Source organism: Prinia subflava, chromosome 14 (genome assembly GCF_021018805.1).
Source record: "Prinia subflava isolate CZ2003 ecotype Zambia chromosome 14, Cam_Psub_1.2, whole genome shotgun sequence".
Lineage (NCBI taxonomy): Eukaryota > Metazoa > Chordata > Aves > Passeriformes > Cisticolidae > Prinia > Prinia subflava.
The window spans coordinates 2,872,284-2,895,000 of NC_086260.1; the positions used below are offsets into that span (position 1 = coordinate 2,872,284).

The 22,717-nt window shown below is 43.1% G+C and overlaps 1 protein-coding gene across 2 annotated transcripts in view; it reads left to right on the forward strand.

Annotated features, from left to right (window-relative positions):
• The window catches only part of CNTN3 (contactin 3), a 100,151-nt gene that overhangs the window by 31,959 nt on the left and 45,475 nt on the right, over nt 1-22,717 (forward strand). For both annotated transcript variants that reach the window (XM_063411679.1, XM_063411680.1), the window contains exon 3: nt 14,743-14,838. In XM_063411679.1, coding sequence (XP_063267749.1) covers nt 14,743-14,838 — 96 coding nt within the window. The remainder of the gene's footprint in view (nt 1-14,742; nt 14,839-22,717) is intronic.

Consider the following 22,717-nt stretch of genomic DNA (forward strand, 5'->3'; position numbering starts at 1 on the left):
AGTTGGCCTGGTGAGTGACAGTAGTGAGCAACATATGGGAAAATATTACTTCTAATTCATTTTTTAAAGTTTTTTGAATCTGAACACGAAATATTGTATTCTGCAAAGAGATTCTGACGAGAAAATGAAATTACATGAAAGCATAGAGGAAATGAGGGAGAAAAAGCAGTTGTTTCAGATCATAACCTCATTGGTTGGGGTGACAGTTTCAATTCCATCTGAGTTCTCTCCAGTTCTCATCCTTTTTATGTTGGATTAAGTAACAGTTTTTGTCTTCTTATTCCCATAGCAACCTTATCTCTATTTTTTTTTTTTTGATGTAAATCTGCTTGTCTCTTACTATCTTTCAAAAGCTTGTGCATGAATAACTTGAGAAGGAGAGGAGTGTGGCAAGGAGAAAGCAGAGACTTTCTGGCATAGAAAATAAGGGAAAGAATATTTTGGAGCAAGAAATAGAGAGCTAAAAGATGTTTTTTTCCTCCCAAAGCTGTTTATCACATCATTTTCCCTTGTGGTTTTTTCACCAAGGTTAAAGCTTTAGCGCTGTTTTAGGATGTTGCATCAGCTTAACTCCTCCAAAAAGTTTAGGCTCAGCCAAAAATAGAGATTTAATTATTTGTAGCATTATGGTTTAACTTGGGAAAAGTGCCACTGTGAGCAAAGGTAAATCTTGCCTTGCCATGAGTTTGCTCCTCAGTTGGAATCTCTCAGGAGAGGTTGAGTTTTGGGCAGGACCCCCAGCTTTGTGTCCAGCCCTTCTCCCCTTGGTCCAAGGTGCAGAACTGGGAGAATCCTGGTGCTTGAATGCCCAGAGTCCCAGGGATGAGGCTCCAGATCACAGCCTAAAACCTGTTCATTCATCTTTTCCTCATATTAAATACTCCCCTTCACTGGACTTGCTTAATATGAGTCTGAAGTGCAAGGGAGACAATGGACACCAAGATGATTTTTGATTTTCAGACTTCATGCCTAAAATCTGAAATCTTTTTAACAGGAGGCTTTTGAAATGCTGACTTCATTTCTGAAAAAAAAATATAAATAAGTAAAAATTTCAGCATTTCCTGCATAGCTCCTCTCACCTGGTAAAGCTCTAAATCAAAAATACTTTTAGTTATTTTCTGTGTGTGCTTGGTTTCTTTGTGTAAGAAAAGTAATGACATTCCTTAGGATTTTTGCATTGCAGGACTGTTCTTACAAACTCTGAAATATGGATTATTTGGGAAAACAGAGCTTATATTCACTGGAAAATCAAAGCAAGTCCTTGCTAAGGAAAGTTTCAGCCCTTGATTTGTTTGTCAGAATTACCCTAATGGGGTCTTGTTAGCCCATTTAACATGCTACTGATAATATTAAGATAATACTTAAAAATGTTTACATTACATTAATACCCCATTAAGGCCCTGATCTAAAGCCCATTGAAGTTAATAGGAACGTTCAGTAGGAATTGAATGCTTTGATCTTTCAACTGGAGTTTGCAAGTTAAAAAAAAATAAAATCAAACATGAAAATTGTTCCAGTCAACAGAAACACGGCTGTGCTGTGTCCTGCCCCACCCTCCGTGGCTCATGAGGCTGTTGGATTTGGAGCCCCCTCAAACTGAAATAAAGATTTAGAATATCAATTTGTGTTTTAGAGCACCAAGCTGTGATGTAGAAAAAAGGGTGTTGCTAAAAGGCTTCTGATGAGGACTTGAAATAAGGGGAGGCTTGGCTGGGTGGCTGAGAGAATTTGACTTCATCATTGGGTACAAGTAGGGTTTGTTTTTCTTTTTGGTTTTTTTTTGTTTGATATGTAGAGTGCCCTGCCTTGGTTTTAGACAACATTATCTCATTGAAGGTGTTCTTCAAATAACACAGAGCAGATTTCCTTTTCTTTTGAGGTCACTTAGGAGATGTGCAGAGGGGGATTTAGGGATGTGGTTTAGTGGGACTCAGCAGTGCTGGGGAATGGATGGACTCAGGATCTTGGGGGTCTTTCCCAACCCAAATGATGCTGTCATTCTATAACAACAAGCACAGTTGTCTTGGGATGCACAGAATTACTCTGACATCCAGTGAATTTATAAGAAATACGCTGTAAAGTTTGACTGAATTAACCCCTGGCTGCAGCCCAATAAATGTGGACAGATTGCAAAAAACAATTTCAGTGCCTTCATTGGATATCACATTACTTTAAATATGCTTTCTCAGAGCTCCAGTTTGCTGCCAACCTGCGTATTTTGCTTTCTGATGTTCATTGCAAAGCAAAGTAGGCGTCTTAAAAGTGAAGCAATAGAAGTTAGAGAGCTGCTCCTATTACACTGCCTTGCTTGTGTCTTTATTCTGGTATTGATTATGTATTTATGTCTTGTTTCTCATCCAGTGTGGCACTGAGTAGTTACAGAGAGCACAGGCTGGGGCTTGTGGGGAGTCTCATTTAATAACCAAGGAAATTCTCTGTATTTATGAGAAGAGATGCAGTACCTGATTTTATTTTCCTGTTATTGCCTCTCTCAGCCCTGTGCAGAGAGACATATTCTCTCTTTTTTTTTTTTTTTTTTTTAATGGAACTGTGTTTTTTCAGCCCATGACTTTTTATTAAATTGCAGTTAATGATTTATTTGAGGATTACCCCACCCTGCAAGGAGCAGTTTGGGGATCAGTGTGCACACGGAATATCTGTCACAGAATTATTCTGCTCGGATCCCAGCAAAGAGATTTGAGCTCCCCCTGTGTTTTGGGGCTTTTCTCCTTATGTACACATCTCAGTCTATTAAACCCTTCTCAGCAACACTGGGATTGTATTTGATTCTATAAACAGAGTAGCAGAACTCAGGTATTCCTCAGGAATTGCTTTTTTTTTTGCACCCCTGCAGCCTGTGTTGTTGAGTTTATTAATCCACGCCGTTGCTTGCTCAGGTGTGAGCCCCTGTTCAGCCACGTTTATTCATCCACTGAAGGATGTGCACATTGGTCCATCATGGCATATTAAAGGTTTGCCTCCTCCTGCCACAGCTGTCATCTCCTTGACCCCTCGGTAAACTAACAGTTCTTCCACATAATTTTGCTTTCATTCAAGTGTAATGCGGAGGCAGACAGAATGCAATTCTCTAAAGACCTTGTCTCATTCCCTTCTCTTCCAGGGAGGTTAATGTGCTCAGATGATCCCTGCATTTTCTTTTTGCTCTCTTGCTGCAAGAAGAGCAAAAAAAAAAAAAATAGAGTGCTGCTGGATAATGTGTTTGGACTGGCTTTTGGGGGATGGAGCAGACTGGGAAGATGAACTCACCAGCTGGGTACAAGCTCTCTTTACCACTTGTGTTTCAAGTGCCTTCATTTGTTTCCTTAGCACTTTTCATTTCTACAGCTTTTTACAAAAATGTTATACAGATGTTGTCGTGAAATAGAAGTAACTGAGTCAAAACCTCTTTACCCAAAACAAGCGAAGCCAGGTTTAAATATTAATGACATGAGGGAATCACTTTGGTCTGAAGTTGAAAGCAGTGTTTTAAAGTCCACTGCAGTTTGTCATTTACAAGTTGGTGGCATTCCAGAAACCCCCAGGCACTCCCCCAGCCTGCAGGGAATGTCTGCAGTGTCTGCTCTGCAGTGATCCCTGATTTTGGGAATGCCAGCTGGGAGAGGATGGTCAGCAGTGACCCTGGGGACACCAATTCCAGCCCCAGCAGGAATCCTGGCCCTGAGTGCAGGTTCCCTGGATGGACTTACTGTCATTGTCACATCTAATGACTTGGAATTGCATTGATTGCCTCTACTGTACACACTGCTATTTTACCCGCTAATTAAGTTAAAAAATCAAATGAGCCAGTGATTTGTTGGGTGTAGGGGCTGATTCTGCACTGCCACAGCTTCTCATCTGCTGCCTGAACTCTTGTAATTTGCCAGAGGCTTCCCTGGGTGTCAAATGGGTCTGTGATATGTTGCTTTTGGTTTTTAATCATCTGATATTAACATTTCCTTATCTGTAGTTAACACTCCTTTGCATTTGGCTGGTTTTGAACCTCTGAGTTCTTACTATATCTCTCTTTCTGATTTTATTTCAGATTCTTTTCAGAAGAATTTTTATGCTGCTTTGGTTAGCAAAATGTAGCATTTTTCTCCTTAGTATATTGTAATTTCAGCTCTTAATAACACGTGCTACTCTTACTTACTCTTTCATCTTTTCGTGTATATCTTTTTTGCTTCCATTTAAAAGTAACTTCAGCATCTCTGTTAAGCCAATTGCATCTTACCCATCCCTTATTTTTCTCCTATATTTCCTGATGGGGATTCAGTGGAATTACTATCTTATTTCTTCAAGAAACCTTATTGCCTTGTAATAAATCCTGCTTTGGTGAAAAAAAAATCAACTTCTCTTGTGACTGCAGGTCTGAGCTTTGTGTCTAAACTTGTGGCACCTCAGCATCCTTCCAGACTTTGCTGTTCTCTGGCTCCATGGCAAGGGCAGGGTTGGTTTCTCACACCCCGGAGGCTGGGAAGGTCTGTCCTGGTCCAAGGTGAGCTCCAGACACGTGGGGACAGCGATGTCCTGGTGTGCCACACGCCCTGGTGGCACTGATCTGTGACTGAGCAGGTCAGGGCTCTGAGTGCTCACCACAAATGCTTTGTGTGATGAGTTTAATTTATTCCAGGTCATGCTTGCGAGGGTCTCCCGCCCTTCCTCCAGACACTGCAGATCCCAGTGTAGTCTGAGCCAGGCCAAATGCAATTTTGTCATCTATTTACCCCTTTGTTAATTGTGTAATGATTATCGTTCTGCCTGCACAAAGCAAAACACAGGATTTGATCTCTGCATGGGGATTACACTGATTGGGTTTTCAACGTGTCTGTGTTACATCTGGGTCAGAGCAATGATTAATATTGAAAGAGAGGTTTTGTAACCAGGCTGCAGCTCCAGCACGTGTCCTGAAAAGGCTGCTGTGATTTCTGGAGAGGCTGTGAGGGGCAGAAGGGGATGAGTGGCAGAGCGGGTGGGATTTGGGTTTGGTTAAAGGATGTGGAGTTTGTCCCCCTGGTTGGACTGGTCAGCCTGGGCTGTCACTGGCAGGAGCAGTGTCTGGGGGATGTCAGGGAGTGCTCCCAGCACTCGGGCTGGAGAAAGGAGGCTGTGCCAGAGGTTACTGGTGTCCCCCTGTGACGGGAGATCAGGAGGAGCTGTGGGATGTCTGTGCTGCTCTCACAGCTCGCTCCCACTGTGTGACCCTTGTGTTAGCCCCTTCCCCACCCTGCAGTAGCTCACCTGGGGCTGGCATTGTGACCTGGGGCTGGCATTGTGACCTGGGGCTGGCATTCCCACCTGGGGCTGGCATTCCCACCTGGGGCTGGCATTCCCACCTGGGGCTGGCATTCCCACCTGGGGCTGGCATTGTGACCTTGGGCTGGCATTCCCACCTGGGCCTGGCATTCCCACCTGGGGCTGGCATTCTCACCTGGGGCTGGCATTCCCACCTGGGGCTGGCATTCCCACCTGGGGCTGTCTGGCTGCAGCCCTTGGCTCTGTCCTGCCTCAGAAAGGCCACCAGGATCCAGTGCTTTGACCTTGTGGTGGGCAGGGATACAGGAGCATCCTGCAGAGAGCCGCTCTGGGCATCTCCCGGAGCTGCTCCAAATCCCTTCACCCCACACCAAGGAGCCTTTGCTGCCTGCTGGGAGCTGCTGATGGGGAGTACAAATGTGAGCAAGTTGCTTCCACAGCTCAGATCAGCAGAACAGCAGCCACGGGTCTTGCTCTGCGTGTTGGAGCAGCTACAAGTGGCCACTGCTCCTCTGGTGTCCCCAAACATCGCCCAGGAGCAGGAGCCAGCACTCAGCCAGAGCTCAGTGCCTGCTGCACAGTAACTTCACACCTTCCACTGAGCACTCAGGCTCTTGAAAACTAATTAAACACACTCAGCAGCACTTAAAGAGGTTTCCAGGTAGGACAGGGAAGTGGCTGCTTCAATAGCAGGAAGCTCTGGTGTGAACCATCAGTGAAATCTGGTTTGTTCCTCTGCCAGTGTTTGTGGTCTTAGGCAACCTTAATTCTGGTATTTTCTACCTCCAAATAATTGAGTTTGCAGCCTCAGTGTGTTCTTTTGATTTTATTAGGGACTAGAGAGCAATGCATTTGCACAGTACTGAATTAGGTTATGCAGTGCTTTTCTGCTTTTCATTAAATAATGAATTAACAGCTCGTGCTTGTGCACAGGTTGGAGATCTAACTTCACTGGGAAACTTCACCGTTTGTTTTTCATCTTCAGCACTGAAGAAATGATTCTGCCTCATGGACTCCTCCATGGTCTGTCTCCTAGAGATAAAGTTGTAATTTTAATTTTTGCATTTTTATGTGAACTGGGCAAATTATTATTGTTTTAAACCTCTCTGCTGTCCACATCACAGTAACACGGGGTTTCTTTCAATTTTTCTGCCTTATCTGCCACAGAAAATACCCGTTTGCTTGTCAGCTGCAAATGACAACAGGGTAAGAAATGCCTTTCCCTGGAGTCTGTAAAGAAATAACTCCAGACCCTCTGCTTTAGCCACTTTTTCCTACTGTGAAGGAGGTGAACAAAATCTCTTCTTCTTTGCTTTGATGTGCTCCTGAACATCCATTAAGCTACAACTTCAGTGTTGCTGCACGGTGCTGGGATGGAAATAGATCATTTTTCTTATCTCTGCTGTCCTTCTGAGCCTGTTAATGTAGTCTAATCCTAGCGAGTAACCCCGGAGATTTATAGTCAGAAATGTTTGCAGCAATTTTGCAGAACCTGTTTTATGCTGTGGTGACATCTTGGTGCTCACTCAGATCCTGCAGGGCTCGAGTGGAGCACGGGGAAGAGCACATCATCTCCCTGATTCAGAAATGGGAGGTTTGAACTTCACTGCAGCAATTAATGTCAGTCCCAATGCTGCACTCAGGATACTGAGTCTGAGGTACTTTATTTGTCAAATGTGAAAATTCGCCCACCTCTTCCTTCAAACTGTGATGTGAATAGTTAATAACAGTGAAATAACTCTTCCTTCTCTCCATGAGCCAGGCAAATGTGCTCTGAAAACGTCTTACTTTTATTTCTGCCTGTCTTTTTCATCTTCTATTACAGAATTAAAAGTTTTAAGTTCTCCTGAATTCCTCTGTAAATATTATTTTTGTTACAGCTTGAATCTGTCCTTGTACCTTATCCTCTCTACAGCTTCTACAGCAATAACCCACTTCAGGTGGGTTGTTGAATTCAGTTATGCAAAAATAGTCACTTTCTCCAGCTTCCCTTGTATTTCTTTTATTAATGAGCTGAGGCATAACATACCTGAGGTTGAGAACCACTAAACAGGAAAATTATTAAAATAAATACAAAAATAGAAGTCCATTAGTGTTTAACATGTCCAGGTAAAAATATGGTACAGCAGCTGGAACTGGAAATAAAACCCAGCTGGTTTTGGAACAGAAAATGGGATTTTCTGAGGTGATTTTGGGAGGGTAAGTCGTGGGTTAAGGTTGGAACTCTTATTCTTGGCACTTTATTTCACTGTTGTAGCTGATGGATGGGGAGATGACTTGTTTCACTGCACATACAACCAAATATTTCATATTATTTTGCTCAGCCCATGTGAGGCCACACATTTGGATGAGAACACAAGTGTTTGGAAGGGCTGTGAGCATTGAGTTTTTGTGCTGACTCCCAGGTTGGTGTTTGGGAGTGTGGAGAGCAGCCGGGGTGAGGCGTCTGTGGCAGGACACTTCTCCATCTGCTGGCTCTGTTCTTTGTCACTGTCACATCTCTTCTGGCCCCAGTCAAAGCTGGGATCTGTGCCTGCTGCTCCACACCTTGAGAGGGGAGGAAATGACAGATCCTGGCTGCCACATCCCAGGAATCCTTTCTGGTGATGAAATATTTGGGAATACTTGGGGCAGAATCTGCCCATTCCTCTGTGGAGAGGTGGCATCTCTGCAAACATCTTTATGTTTGAAGTCAGTGGCAGGAAAAAAAAAAAATAACTCCCACTGTCACCAGCATGTTCCCAGTGCTTCAAACCAGAGCTGTTGTAGGATGGTTTGCATTGATTTATTTATCGAGGAAAAGCTTTTTGGGAACACTGCTGCATATTTAATAAATAAACAAACCTTCAGATAATTAGAGCTAGATCTGGCAGGGCTTTAGCCATCCGTTGAACTATTAAAATGTGAATAGCCTGGTGTTCTTCAGCACTAAACCTGCTTTGTGGTTACGAGGGCTGCTGCTTAGTTGACTGTCAGGATGTTCTCAGGGCTTGTTTTGGGAAAGTGTTAGAGGGAAAAAAAAATCCGTGTTGCATCTGAGAAGTCGACTGTAGGATAATTTCCTTGAGCAAACATCCTTGCCTCCTGAGATACTCCTCAAATTGCCTGAAATGCTTTGTTCAGTGCTGTGTTTGCCTGGAGTTGAGTGGTAATTCCCAGATAATAGGAATTTATGAAAGGCATATTTTTGGAAATACCTATTGGAGAACATTTTTCTTTCAAAACATGCATTTCCCTAGTAATGCTGTTAGGGTTTGGTTTGCTTTTTTTCCAGTTCTTTCAGTGCATTTTTGCCCGTGCAAAGCATGTTTAAAAAAAAATACTCCCTGCTTATCAGATGTTGACTCAACTTTTATGCTGTTAATATTCTTTTACTGCCTTTTTTTTTTTAATCTCTACTGTCTCTGGTCCCCTCCTACAGTTCCACAGAGCCCACAAATCACCTCATCCCTCTCTGTCCATCTTTCCCCTCATTATTGCTCTTCTACCTCCTCCCATGCTGGCATCTCCTGTTCACCACACTCTGATACATCTGTGCCAGTTTATTTTTTAGTTTCTCCCACTTGTGTTTATATGACACAGACTTTTGAATTATTCTCCTTTAATAAAAGTGTTTAATTTTTTCTCCTGTTACGTATTTTCCTGCACCTCAAATTGATTCAGGGGAAGGGGAAGAGTTTCAAAGATTTGAAAGGGTTTTTTTTTTTTTGCTGCTGTTGGCTGGTTGTTCCCTGCACCTGCCTCCAGCAGCCTGTTCACCCCAGCAGGACTCACCTGTGAGATATTCAGCATTTTGTGGGGTGGAAACAACCTGCAGGGTCTGTTCTGCACGGAGGCTTGCTGCATTTTATTGACAATATTTCTGTGGATGCACAAACACTCAGGTGGGCTCTGCTGGTGGGGTTGATGTGAACAGAGAGGGGGGGTAATATTTCCAAACTCAGAAGTTGTCTGAGTGTAAAATGAGCCTTGAAGGGTGGGACAAAACAAAACAAAAGTTGTTTTGTTTGCCTTGGCGTGGAGCTTTCAGGGCATCAAACGCAAGTTCAGCCACATGGCACAGCAGAAAGGGATTTTGTAGAGGTTGGTGGGGAATTCTGTGCTTTCCCTGAAGCACCAGCCTGACCAAGTGAAACTCTTGAGATGCTTCCCCAACAGCCTCTGATTCTCTCCTGGAGTGACAAATCTCCCCCACCCTGCCTGCTTTGAGTAATGTTCACTGTTAATATTTTTATCCCCTCTCTCTGCCCAGCAGAAATTGATTACAGAGATCATTTTTGGTCTCATTTTGCTCCTGCCTCAGTGAGATTCTCCCAGGCTCGATGCAGGGAAGGCAGCAGGAGGTTTTTCACTGGCTCACCTGGTGTGGTGTTTTTCAAGGCTGTGTGTTGGGGTTAACAGGCCAGGTATCCCAAATATCCTGATGGAAATTAATTATGCTAAGTGTACCTTCAGTTGTGGGTGCCTGTCTAAAGAAATACAAAATTCATGACTACAGAAATGCCTTGGTGTAGCCAAGTTCTGGGGTATAGGGTGGTGGGGAAGAGGTGAGTTAGGGGCTGGTGGTGAAGTTTGTGGCGTTTTGTTGTTGTTAGTGTTTGTTTTTTCTTTTCAAAGAAACAAATTGGTGTTAGTCTGTTTTCTCCAGCAGTTCTCATTACCAGCATAGCTATTACAACGTGCTGAGGCTGTTATTTGCCCTCAAGAGCTGAGAGAGTGGAATTTCCGATCTTTTCAATAATGTGACTTTTACCAGGGCGAGTGGGCTGTGAATTAGTGCTTCATTATGGGCTGACATCAAACAGAGTCCTCACTTCAGAATTACCCACTCAAGAAAGCAGCTTAGATTTGGTTGTCTGACTCATTTAGGCACTTGAACATCCTACCAGTACAGAATTATACCTAAAGTGTATTTAACAAGTTCTGCTCCTTTGAAAAACAGTGGGTCTGATGCAGCACTACAATAAATATTTTCGTGGCTATTAAGGCACAATTATGTTTTTAGAGCTTGAATCCTTGTTCTGCAGTTTTCAAAACGTGGTAGAATTGCTAATAAACAAGTGTTGACAATAAAGAGCAATTGATACTAGTGTGATGAGATGCTTGGGTGTTGCTGGACTTGGAAATCTGAATTAAAAAAAAAAAAAAGTTTGAAAACTAAATCCTGCTCCTCTCACAGTCAATGTGTTCTGTGTATTACTTAAAAAAATAAATAGAGTTTGCTTTAAGTTCTAGCAGTGCCCGCAAATCTTACAAAGTTCCTGTGTACAGAGTTGGTGTCTGGGGGTGAAATATCACACAGGTTTCCTGACAAAATACGACATAACTCAGCCGTGCCACACGGCAGCAGCTGTGTGTGTGCAGCAGCTTTGTCATCAGAAATGCTCTGGATTTTTCCTAGCAGGATGCTCTGTGTCTTTCCAAAGCGTGGCTGTGGTGTTTGATGTGATCTTGCCCCTTTCCTTTGCTTCCCTTCTTGATTACAGAAATCTCTGGGAGGTGCTGGCAGTGATTGTGGTCAGCGAGCTCTGCAGATGAGTTCTGATTTATTAGTTTATAAAATGCGATGAGTTCTGATTTATCCTTTTATGGAATGTCCCTGTTTTCAGTCTCGTTGACCTTACAGGGATGCTCCAGGTCGTGTTTTCCCCTCATGAATCCACAGATCCCTGTCTTTCAGCTGTCCTGAGTGCCACAGGAGTGCTCCAGTGCAGCTGTTACAGCTGCATTGCTGTCACTCCACATTTTGGAATCTCTCTCAGCAACTTCAAACCTCAGTGCTTGAGACTGAGAACTTGGCTTGTCAAACAGAAGGAGAGAACCCAGTGGAATGTGCAGTTTTCAAATCCTTTCTGTATGAGCAGGAACTCGTTTTGTTGTTCTCACTTTGGGCAGAATCAAAGACTTTTCAACAAACCTGAACTGTTTTTTTCTCTGTTTTATTGCAATAGTATGTGTATTTCAGTTGATACAACTTTATGGACTTGGTACTAGAGCAATGAGGCAAATACATGTATCATCAGGGGAAAGGAGAAGAAAAGGCTGATTCAGGAGTCAGAAAGCCTCAGTTGCTAATTTTAAACTTCCTTCTATATGGCAAACTATAAACAGGCAATAAAGGCATTTAATTTGCGAATTACACTTCTAGCTTGGCTTTTATGTTGGGGTTTTTTCCCCTCGCAGTGAGGATTTTTGTAACATTTTCACCAAAATATTTTCAGTGTCAGGATCAGAGCCTTTGCCTGGTAGGGTTGAGTAATTAACTTGGTAATTTTGTCTGTGAATAGTTGCATTTCAAATGAAAGCACATTGGAAGTGAGGTTTAATAAATGCAAGGAAGAAGTGGAAAGATCAAGGCAAGAGAGACTAATGAAAGCACTTCAGTTTGGTGACCAGTTTGAGAGAGTTTTAAAAATCTTTAGTCCAGCAGATAAAATGCAGAAATACTTCAGGTGTTTCTGGCCTTTTCTTTCAGGAGGTTGTCATCCCGTGGTGCTGAGTCCTGTTCTGACTCACCACTCCTCAAAACCATCCTCTGTCCTGATCTCTGTTCCTTGCTTCCAGTCAGATTTTATTTATTGAGACGTTTCAGCAGGAAAAGAGCCTCAGATTTCAAGGATACAGTTCAATCTGTAAAAATAAACAAGCTTTGCCATTATTAGTCCACCTTTTAAGGTATTTTATTTACCCTGAGGACTTCATGTCCCTTCCCAATGAGATCATGTAATAATAAGTTTTGTTAAAAGATAAAGCTCTACTCCCTCGTGTTATTGTGCTTGGGATAGTGGCTTTATTAAAAAAATCAAACAAAAACCTAACAAAGAAGCTCAGAGATAAAAAATCACTCTTGATATCCTTCCAAACATGCCTGGATTTGACTTTCAGTCCTCTGAACCTGCTGCAGGAGCACCTGGAAATCAGAGCAGCATCGTGCTGAGGAGCAGCCAGTGCTCTCCAGGGTCAGAGATTGGGACTTCCCTGTGTAATGCTAATAAAGAGCCCTGCCCCTGTTTTGCATGGTGATTTTTCATTATATTTAAAGCCGTGCCAGACAAGAGAAGTCCAGGAGTTTGTAGAGGAATTAAGTGGTTGGATTTTGGCAGCTGTGTGGTGGTTGAGCTGCTCTGGAAGGTGGGATGGGGTGCTTCCTGCTAATTTGTGGGAAATGATTCTTTTATTGCAGCATGGCTCAAATTCTCCACTTTTGGGTGGATGTGCATTGCTTTGTGTCTCCCCAAAAACTGTTTTTCTGTGATTGCAGTCTTCACCTGCAATCGGTGATTAATAATTGCAATTTTTATAATATTGGTGGGTCCTCTCTGGCTGCCTCTGGGGTGATTCCCTTCCCAATCCTCCAGCATGTCCCACATCCCTTCCTGAGGTGCTCCCAGCCCAATCCCATACGATTTATTGGACAACACAAAGACAAGGGAGGTTCTGAGGGTCTGTAGTTGCAATAAATGAGCACATGGGCTTAAAAACCCATTTCAGTTATGGAAATGGTATTACTGAAGATTTAAGACTTGTGATCTGTAAGAGGGCAAAATGTGGTCTAGATTAATTTTGTATGTAAAGCACTAATTCTGTGGGTGTGATTCACCCTGAAACAGAGCAGTGTGTGTTCTCTGAGGTGCTGTCAGCTCCTGGTTTTTCCTTCCATTGCTCTGGGGAATGGTGTTGGGGCAGCTGGTGAATGTCTGATGTTATGGGGAAAGAGCAAGATGTTTGAAAGACCTGAGATTCTAATTTAAGGCTGTGCTGTTCTGTGATCCCTGAGTGAAATCAGTTTGGCTGGGGTTGTATTTGACTTCGACATCGTGTCCAGCAAAAGGTTCTGGGTTTATTCTGAGAGTGGAAATTCACTTGGAAAGCTGAAAACAGCCCTTCTCAGAAAGATTCCTGTGAACTTCACGTGCACTGACAAAGGATTGTACAACACTCCCCTACTGCAGCGTTTTTTAAAGGAAGCATTGAAATTCTAATCGCTCTTATTCAGTGTTCTCACTGTAACAGCTGTTGCTTTGCAGTAATAAAAAACACTATATTTTGGGGAAATAGCTACTGTTGGTCAACTCACTGCTCCTATTATGCTTGGTTATAAAGACAGCCTTATTTAAAGACTGTGTTAGTTTAGAATCCTGTACAAGGTTATAAACAGATTTTATTTTTTTTCAAATTGCCTGCTTTTCTATTATGGAAAAATATATGGTTTATTTATGGAAAAGCCTTTGTTTGTGTGGGACTTCGATCTTGGTGTGTCTTACATGTTGTATTTAACTTAGTTTAAGGGTATAATGAGGCCCAACTTTCTTGACTCATCAGGTAGAGGGAAAACCTTACTTTATGGTAAAATATTTACATTTATAGAAAGTGAAGTGTTTGCTTCCCCCTCAAGGAGTGCTGGACAATGCTGTGTGTGATTTTTGGCGTGTCCTGCTAGGCCAGGAGGTGGACTCAGTAATCCTTGTGGGTCCCTTCCACCTCAGGATCACCTCCTGTGCTCCTTACACAGCTTGAAACAGTCCCAGAGACCCGAGGCCAGTCGGAGCTGGGCACTGGGTCAGCACACCGAGGTGCAAAGCCCTGGCTTAGTGATGCTCCTGGGGATTCTCCTGCAGGAATATGGCCCAGGAGGTTCCTTTCTCTTGGGAAAGATCCATAGCTGTTTCCTGAATAGCTGTTATTAATGTTATTTTACGTTGGACATGGGAGCTCAGTACAATCTTGATGCCGTATTCACCACAGCCTCCATTTCCAAAGAAACAGTGGCTCAAGGACCTGTTTTTGAGTCACTGCCTCCTTTTTGGTTATCAGAGTCAGGGTGGCAGAATCCAGACATAAGAACAAAATTAACCACAGGATCTGTTCAGTTATCTCACTGCAGATTAGTTCCTTCCAGCCCTAATTCTGCCACCCTCCCTCGGGCTGAGCAGCCTTTCCTTCTGCGGCTGCCGGGCTGAGCTGCAAGAGGTGGGAGGTTGGGATTTTGGGGTGTCAGTCCCCTTCTGCTGGTGTTTCTGACATCCCGCTCACTGAGGTCAGGATTTCGGGGTGTCAGTCCCCTTCTGTTGGTGTTTCTGACATCCTGCACACTGAGGTCAGGATTTCGGGGTGTCAATCCTTTGTCTGCTGGTGTTCCCTGACAGTCCTGCTCACTGAGGTCAGGGTTTCAGGGTGTCAGTCAGGATTTCAGGGTGTCAGTCCCTGTCTGCTGGTGTTCCCTGACATCCTGCTCACTGAGGTCAGGATTTCAGGGTGTCACTGTCCTGTCTGCTGGTGTTCTCTGACACCCTGCTCACTGAGGTCAGGATTTCAGGGTGTCAATCCTTTGTCTGTTGGTGTTTCCTGACATCCTGCTCACTGAGGTCAGGATTTCCCTGTCTGCTGGTGTTTCCTGACTCCCTGCTCACTGAGGTCAGGATTTCAGGGTGTCAATCCTTTGTCTGCTGGTGTTTCCTGACGTCCTGCTCTCTTGTGTTTCCCTGGCAGATGCAGAGAGCCCCAGGACGAAGATGAGGAGCGCGGTGTCGGTGCGGGAGGGCCAGGGGGTCGTGCTGCTCTGTGGGACCCCGCCCCGGGCTGGAGGTAAGGGGAACTGTTACTGTGATATTTTACTAGTTTACTAAATGTTTATACTAAAGTAGAAGTGTACACTTTCTCACGTTTGTTCATGTAAACAAGGAGATTGTGTTTTGTGAATATTGCCATTTTTAATTCCTTCTCTGAGAGAAGGGGAGGTTGAATGAGTCTCTTTGTCTAATGTGGTTGAGAGGTGGGAATGCCACTCTCCAATCCATGGTCACCTTGCTAAAAGTCTATAACTGGAAGTAATAAATAAAGTGGGGGATTGTCCCTGCTGCTCTGATCTCCCCAAATTTGTAGCTCTGTGTGTCTTTTTGGGAGAGGCTCACAGTGACAGGAGACCCTTGGGGCTGGGGGGCCGGGCAGCACCCTGGAAATGCTGAACAGAACCACAGCAAAATCTGAGTTCTGAGGTAAAAGCAGGGAGGAAAAAACCAAAAACAGAGGAGGAGGGAGGGAGGTATTTAAGAGGATTTACTTTTTTCTTGAAATGCCTTTCCGGTTCCCAGTAATTTCTGTGCACTTAACATGCCTGGTTTTTATGGGATTTCCTGTAATTAACAGAGTCTCTTCTGGAGTTCCATTCTGCCCAATTTCACAATTGCTGAGCCTCGATGAATCCAGTTTTCCCTGTGAGCAGAGAATTGTAGAGAGGAGGTGGTTGTGTTTAACAGTGCCTGTGTTCTTGCAATCAAGACATTCTGTGGTGGGATGGGATGAGGCTGTGTAATTTAAACCACTGCTGCACTGAGGGGTGGGAAAAGTGGATATATGGATCCTTGGTGGACCAAAAGTTGCCAAGAGTATTTCATCCCTCATCCTGCATCTGCAGTCTTTGACTAATTGCTATTGAGCCTCAAGTAATATCTGAAAGGAACTGGTTTTATTGTTTTTAATTGATATGGAGTGTCATTATTGAAGGGCTGGGATGTTAAACATTAGATTTGATTGCAAAGACAAGGTAATAGAAGCTAGACATTATATTCAATAATATAGGTGTTGTGGCCTCATAAATTTGGCAGAGTCCAAGCAGACACAGCCATAAAGTGGCAATTTTACAACTGTCTGAGCTTGCAGAATTTTTTCCCCTCTAAACTGATACATACTCTTAAATCATCTTTATAGCCTTACAACAGCTTTGTCTTTCAGCAGCTGAGAAAATGGGTCATTCCCCCAGCTATCTGTAAGAATTAGAATGATTAAATTCCCCTTCTAGATGCAGTCCAAAGTGTGAACTGCCCCAGCTGTTGCTGCAGCTGTGTCCTGTGTGTGGGTTTGCACCCAGAGGTGATGGCCAAGCTGAGACAACGCTCCCGGCTCTGGCAGGGTTTAAGTTTGAGGTGTGGAGCAGGAGGGGATGCCAGACACGCTCATGGTGCTGAGAGCAGTGGTTGGAAGAGGTGAGAATTCCTCCTGCAGTCAGCAGATGGGAGATGATTGACACCCCCACACTAATTGTGGAATTGATGCAGAAAACAGAGCAGAGTTACCAAATGGGGTAGAGAACTGCCACCAGAATTATTTCAAGCCCTTGAATCTGTCTGAGAGCTGGAGGATTAACTGTTAAAGTTTTCAGGAGACATGGAGCAAGGTGGAAAAAAATCCTGCTCCTTTCTTAACTGGAATAAAGCTGTGGTAAGATGACATTAAACACGCAGTGCCCCTGACAGGGTGGGATGCAGGGCAGGAAGTCTGGGATAAAACATCCAGCCAGGAAGCAGAAGGGGTTTGTTAGGAAGAGCAGGGATGGTTTAGGACCAGCTGACCTGGCCTGAGGGATGTTCAGCCCTTTCCAGATCAGTGAGCTGACTTTTTGTGGTTTTTTTTTCTTCGAGTCTGTATTTATTGCGCTGAGCTATCAAATAATTCCAGACAACACCAATCCTAAAAACCTTCCCCACCAGCTTGTTTCCTCTCCCCCCAAAATACTCTGCTTTTGTTTTCTGGTGTGTTGTGCAGTTTCTAAGAGCTTGCTAACTTAATTGCACTTATTTCTTGCATTCTCTGTAAAGAGTTTGCAAGAAGAGACTTGATTAAATAGTGATTATTTCTCCATGTACAGCATCCCAGCTACAATAGAAACCAATGTGCATTCCCAAAGAAATGCCAGTTCATAGTATGGAAAAAGCAAATTGCTTCCCTTCTACAATTTATCGTATTTCTTCCCTTGCTTATCTTAGGCACAGATATTTACATAAGTCATACGAATGTCCCTTTTCAGTGGGGAGCAAATTATTCCTGCATTTAGCAGGTTTTGTCCTTTTAAATGTGCAATTCCAGCTCCACTGGGGTGTGGACATCCAGCATTAAACCAACAATGAAACTCCATTTACGAATCACAAACCACTCCAATACTTTCTTCAGAGTTACCACATTTCCCCTTTCTGGAAGTTAAATCAAATTCCCTTTTTTAGAAGTGTTGTTTGGGATTTGCTGAGTGGAGGATTTGGGAAATGATTGGCTTTGAGTGTGAAGACTTTCCCTCCCCTCAGATATTTTTCTGATCCAGGCTGGTTTTATGTTAAATACTCTAAGTTGTATCATAATTGAGCAGTGATGTTTGGATAATTAAGATTTTCATCTGTCATCGTTCTGCATGGCCATACTCCTTGATCTTTGAATTCCATTGCAGGGAACCTGCTAAAATACCCTTTGTGTGCCACCAAAAATCAGTAAATCATCTCACCCACATACTCAACATCAAAAATGGATTTCTGTAGCTCTCCTGCCACTTTTCCAGTCGTTACAACCTTTAAATTGCACTGAAATCTCTGCAGCTATTTTGACTTTTTACTGTGTTACTGTTGTGTCTTTAATGGTTTTAAAGGGCTGTCAATCCAACAAACATCTCAATATCCCAAACTTAATGTTGGACACAGTTAATGTGCAGCTGGTTAAAAAACATTCATGTGATGCTAATTTTTGCCCATTCTGCCAAGAATGGGAAAAGCTAGACATATGGAGAGCTAAAAATGATTTTTCTCTGCTATTGATTCTGTTCCAAAATTGGTATCTAACGAGTGACAGAGCCCTCAGTAAAGCAAATCTGAGTTCCTGCAGGGTTTTACCTCCTGTTACTACTGTACTGTATTGTGATTATTGTGTAGCTTTTCTTCAGCTGCTTTTTTTCCTGTTTCTATATATTGTGATTTAGATTTGTTTAGTACACTCAGTTTTTCCTCATGTGACATTGATTTTGGATTTTTGAGGTATTTCTGCTCTTTGAGAGAGGAGGAGGCAGTGATGATTTTTAATGGTAGAAGTGAAGGTTTGCTTGATGGTTATTGGAACATCTCAACAAATTTTAGTTTGCTTAGAAAAACTAAAATCAGTTTTACATTGGTGTACTTCCTGCTGCATTATTCCCATGGGGAATGTGACCATATCCCAGGAGAACTTAAATAAATAAGAATTTTGTGGAGCTGATGAGCTGTTGCTTGGAAATTGCAAGGAAATTCTGCTTTCTTCCTAATTAGCCTTGTGTGCTCTGTGTTCTTACTTCATGCAGTATGGCAGGGATGTTCCTACGTGGATAAAGCAGCAAGAATTTGTCCTCCCTCTTCATATAACTCCCTGATAAATGCAGATTTAATCCATAAATGAGGCTGGATTTGAAGGAGAGGGATCAATTCAGCTCACAGCATATTGTGTCAGAGTTGTGACATGCTGGTAGGAAATAATATTAGATCATGGAAAAATAGATCCCAATTTATTGCTCAGTGTTTGCTGTGACAAATCCTTCACTGAATAATGTCATGTCTGTTCCAAACGAGTGTTTAGACTTGCAAATTTTTGTTCGTGTCTCTTGTATTGCCATTTGGAGACCTGCAAGTTCCAGCAGGGCTCTGCTTCATGAATAACATGGCATGGAAAGAGTCTCAAATGCCAGAAATATTTACATGTTCTGATTGCTTCCTATGCAACTCTTGAATAGCAACGTGCTGTTTTTCAGGGAACTGTAAGCTGAATTAGTTTTACGTATTTGGCTTTCAAAACTTTGCATACCTTCCAAGCAAGGTCAGACAGGTGGAACTCCAGAAGATGATTTCTTTCTAACTGCACATCAGGGTTTTGTGGAAAGGTTTGGGTTGGAAGAGACCTGAAAAGATCTGATCCCACCCCTGACACCTCCCACTGTCCCAGGCTGCTCCAGCCCCAGTGTCCAGCCTGGCCCAGGGATCCAGGGGCAGCCACAGCTGCTCTGGGAATTCCATCCCAGCCCTCCCCACCCTCCCAGGGAAGGATTCCTGTCCATTATCCCATCTAAACTCCCCTTTCACCATCCTGGTTTTGCACCTTTGCTTCCTGCTTTCATTGCAGGTTGTGGATGACACGAATCTGGGCATCAGCAATAAATCACACTTGCAGGGCTTCTTGCACAAAAATGCATTTTAAAGAGAGTACCTTGAATATTGTAAGAGCATTGGCTTTAAAAATGGCTCCATAGTATTCCTGTGCTGTTTCAATCTGCCAAGGAAAGAATGGCATTTTTATTTAAAAACATATTTTTCAATAGTCCTGCTGGTGTCATCATCATCATCTGCACAAATTTCAGCTGACAGTTTGAAATCAAATGGTACCTGAGAGACACTTCTGTTTGTCCATGTGAGGGGAAATAATACATGTTCACAGCTGGATCTGCCAATGATTTCTGTCTGCCAGAGCATTATTTTCATCACCAGTACCAAACCAATGCTGCAGAGACACTCTGCTATGCACTTTGTCAAACGCAGTCTTTCTGAAGCACTTTTTTCTTTTGATGAACCTGTGCTCCAGGCTGAAATTAATATATCTTATTTATATATCGGTGCACTGTTCTCAGTTGCTTTATAGTGTATGTTTTTAAGCTGACACAGAGGTGGATAAGTGACGTGAGAAGCTCTTTGCAGTTTCTTACCCCAAAATCTTACAGAACTCTTTAACTCCACATTCCATTGTGGGAAGAATGGGGGAGACGGAAAGAAAAAGGGAGAAGTAGATTAGGAAAAACCAAATTGCAAGAAAAAAAATCTGGTTGAACCTTCTCACTTACCCAGTCCCAGGTATCTCAGTTACACCTTGGGGAAAAGAGGAGAAAACTGGAGACAAAACTGCATTTGGCTCTCCAGCAAGTTTATTTTCATCCCTAAATTGTGATTGTGGGGTGTTTGTCCTCCAGCTCTTCATTACCTTCTCTACTAAAATATTTGGGTTTTTCTTTTGGGATAGTTGATCAGGAAGGAAGAGGCAGAGGGGAGGTGGCTGCAGTCCCAGCACACAGATCCCAGCACTCAGAACAAGAGTGCTGAAAGGAATTTTTGCTTTTCACAAGGGTTTTATCAAGTACCTTCTCCTAAAAGAGTGCAAGAGTACCAAATGAAACAAAATGTCACTAATTACTGCTTCCACATACAAATATCGGTGCTTTGCTTTGAAAGTTGTCTCCTGAGTATTTCCATTAGTTTCCCCTGGTTTATGTCCCTAATATTTAACATTCACAAGAAATCAGATTTATTTTAGTTGGGCAATAAACTAAACTATCGCCTTTTTTATCCTCAAAATTATTATAGGCAGGAAGCAATTTAAAATACTTCCAGCTATTGAAAAAGCACAACAGAGTTCTGGAAATGCTCTCAGCAATTAAATGTAAAGTTCTAGAGAGGTGATTAAGAGAACAATTTGTCACTTGAAATGGATATGGCTAATGGGGATGTATTTACATATTGCTTCCTCCAGCACTTTCTTACTTTTGTGCCTGCTTCCAGAGTGGGAGCTGAGAGCCAGGACACTTGGAATGACACAGCGAGTCTGGAGCAATCAGTGCAAAATGTGATGAAGAGAAGCCAGTCCTGCTCTTGCACAGCTCTGGGGGAGGTGAAATTGGGGTTTTTATTCAGAGCCCGAGTGCAGCAGAGCTGCTCTGTCAGGCTCTCATTAACATCTGGGCTTGGTTGGGAGTGCCCAGGGGGGCTGAACCTGCCACTGAGGAGAGGTTTGGGAGGAAAAATCCCTGCTCAGGCTGGGAGCTGCTCCTGGCTAATGGTCCCTGTCCAGCAGGCAGCGCTGAGCCCTCCTCCAGGGAATGTGCTCCCTGGGATTGGATTCACCAGGAGGGGCCTGGAGTTAATAAAGAAATCAGTCTGCAGCATCTGTTTCCCAAGGATGAGCTGAGAAGTGTTGGTGCTTTAATTGCAATGGTGAGCGTTGCTTTGATTGATTTAGAAAAGCTCCAGGAATTATTAAGTGTAATTATTATCAGTGGCTGTTGGACATCCCTGTGGCAGCTGAGCACAGGTGACCTCTTGGCCAGTTCTGTGGCTGTGCTCTAGGCTGGGGGACAGCAGAAAAAAAAATACAGTTTAGTATTTTTGAAGAATTTGTTTGTTTTTATTAGTTTATTTTTACATCATACTAAAGCTCATTCCAAAATCAAAGAAACAAGTGGGCTCTTACCTTGTTTCATTTAAAAATGAAAATCGGGTTTTAGCCCGAAGTAGGAACCTTGCAACTTCAGCTGAAACATTTCAATATTCTCATTAAATGAGTAGATTGGAATTGTAAGATACTCTGTGTGTGTGTCCCAGTGCTCCCATTGTTCTGGGCTGTTCCATACACAGAAGTTGCATGCCTGATTACCTGCACAGCAGGCTGAAAATTGATCTGGTATATTTTAGCCATAAAGTAATTCACCTTCTATGCCAAAACAATTAATGTTGCACATTACTTTCAAATCAGAGTGTTGCCATTATACTCTGGAATAAAACTAATTTCTGGGGCTACATTCTGCACTTTCTGTAGCTGGACTTGCATTCCCATCAGGCAGTTTACATTTTGCATAAATAAAAATTCAGCCAAAAGAGTTCCTCTGCAGAGTTCAGGTGAAATTTCAGTGGCTGGGAAAACACTGCCCCTATTTGAGGCAGATCTCGGTGTCTCACATCACTCCTGGAGGCCACAATTCAAGCCCAGGTATAGAGGTTTTGTAATTGTCATTATTTTTATACAGAGAACATGAACAAAAAGTAAATGACCAACCCAGTTTGTTCTCTGAAGTGTGACTGCAGCGAGAGACTTTTTCATTATCAGTGCTAGAACTGCTTGAGTACCAACAGGATCCCCCTTGGAAATGCAGTCTGAGCTTTGGTTTGGTTTGTTTCTCCAGGATATTTTTTAATTTCTGGGCATTGAATATGTTCAAGAATATACCCTAAACCCCTGAAATTGTGTACAGTTTATCTCAAACAACATTCTAAACTGCTTTTTCATTGCCAGAATGCTGCCACTTCTGACAGTGGCACCTCGTGACATTTTGAGCTCCAGTTTACACATATGTTATGGGAGCACATAAACACCTTGTCCTACGCCTCCAGTGCAGAAGGTTTTTATTTGGAAAGCAACCTTTAACGTTTGCCAGGAGAAATGAGGGGGATTTTAGTTGTTTTATGGCACAGAGGAAGAATCACCACGAGCAGCTGGTGGTGGGGGCCTGCCCAGGGCAGCACGGGGGGCTCAAGGTGGTGAACTCAGTGCAGGAAAATTGGCCCAAGTGAGAAAGGAAAAGTATGAAGGAGAAATTGGATGTAATTAACATGAAATAAAACAAATTGTACCCGTGGGAGCACTCACATTCCAGTATCCCAATCCCAAATCCAAGGATTTGCCTGCAGGGAGGTGAGTCCAGTTTGCCCCCAAGAGCATCCCCTGGGACCTTAATGCACGTTTACCTCATTAATTAATTTCCTGCACTTAAGTAATTTGGTTGCACCTTCCCAGGGGTTGCTGCAGACGGGCAGAGCTGCAGCAGTGCTGATAAATTGACATTTTTGTGGTGGTGTCCCACAGAACCCAACCTGAGTGCTCAGGGTGACTCTGGGAGCTCCTCCCTCCCTCCTGAGTGATGCTC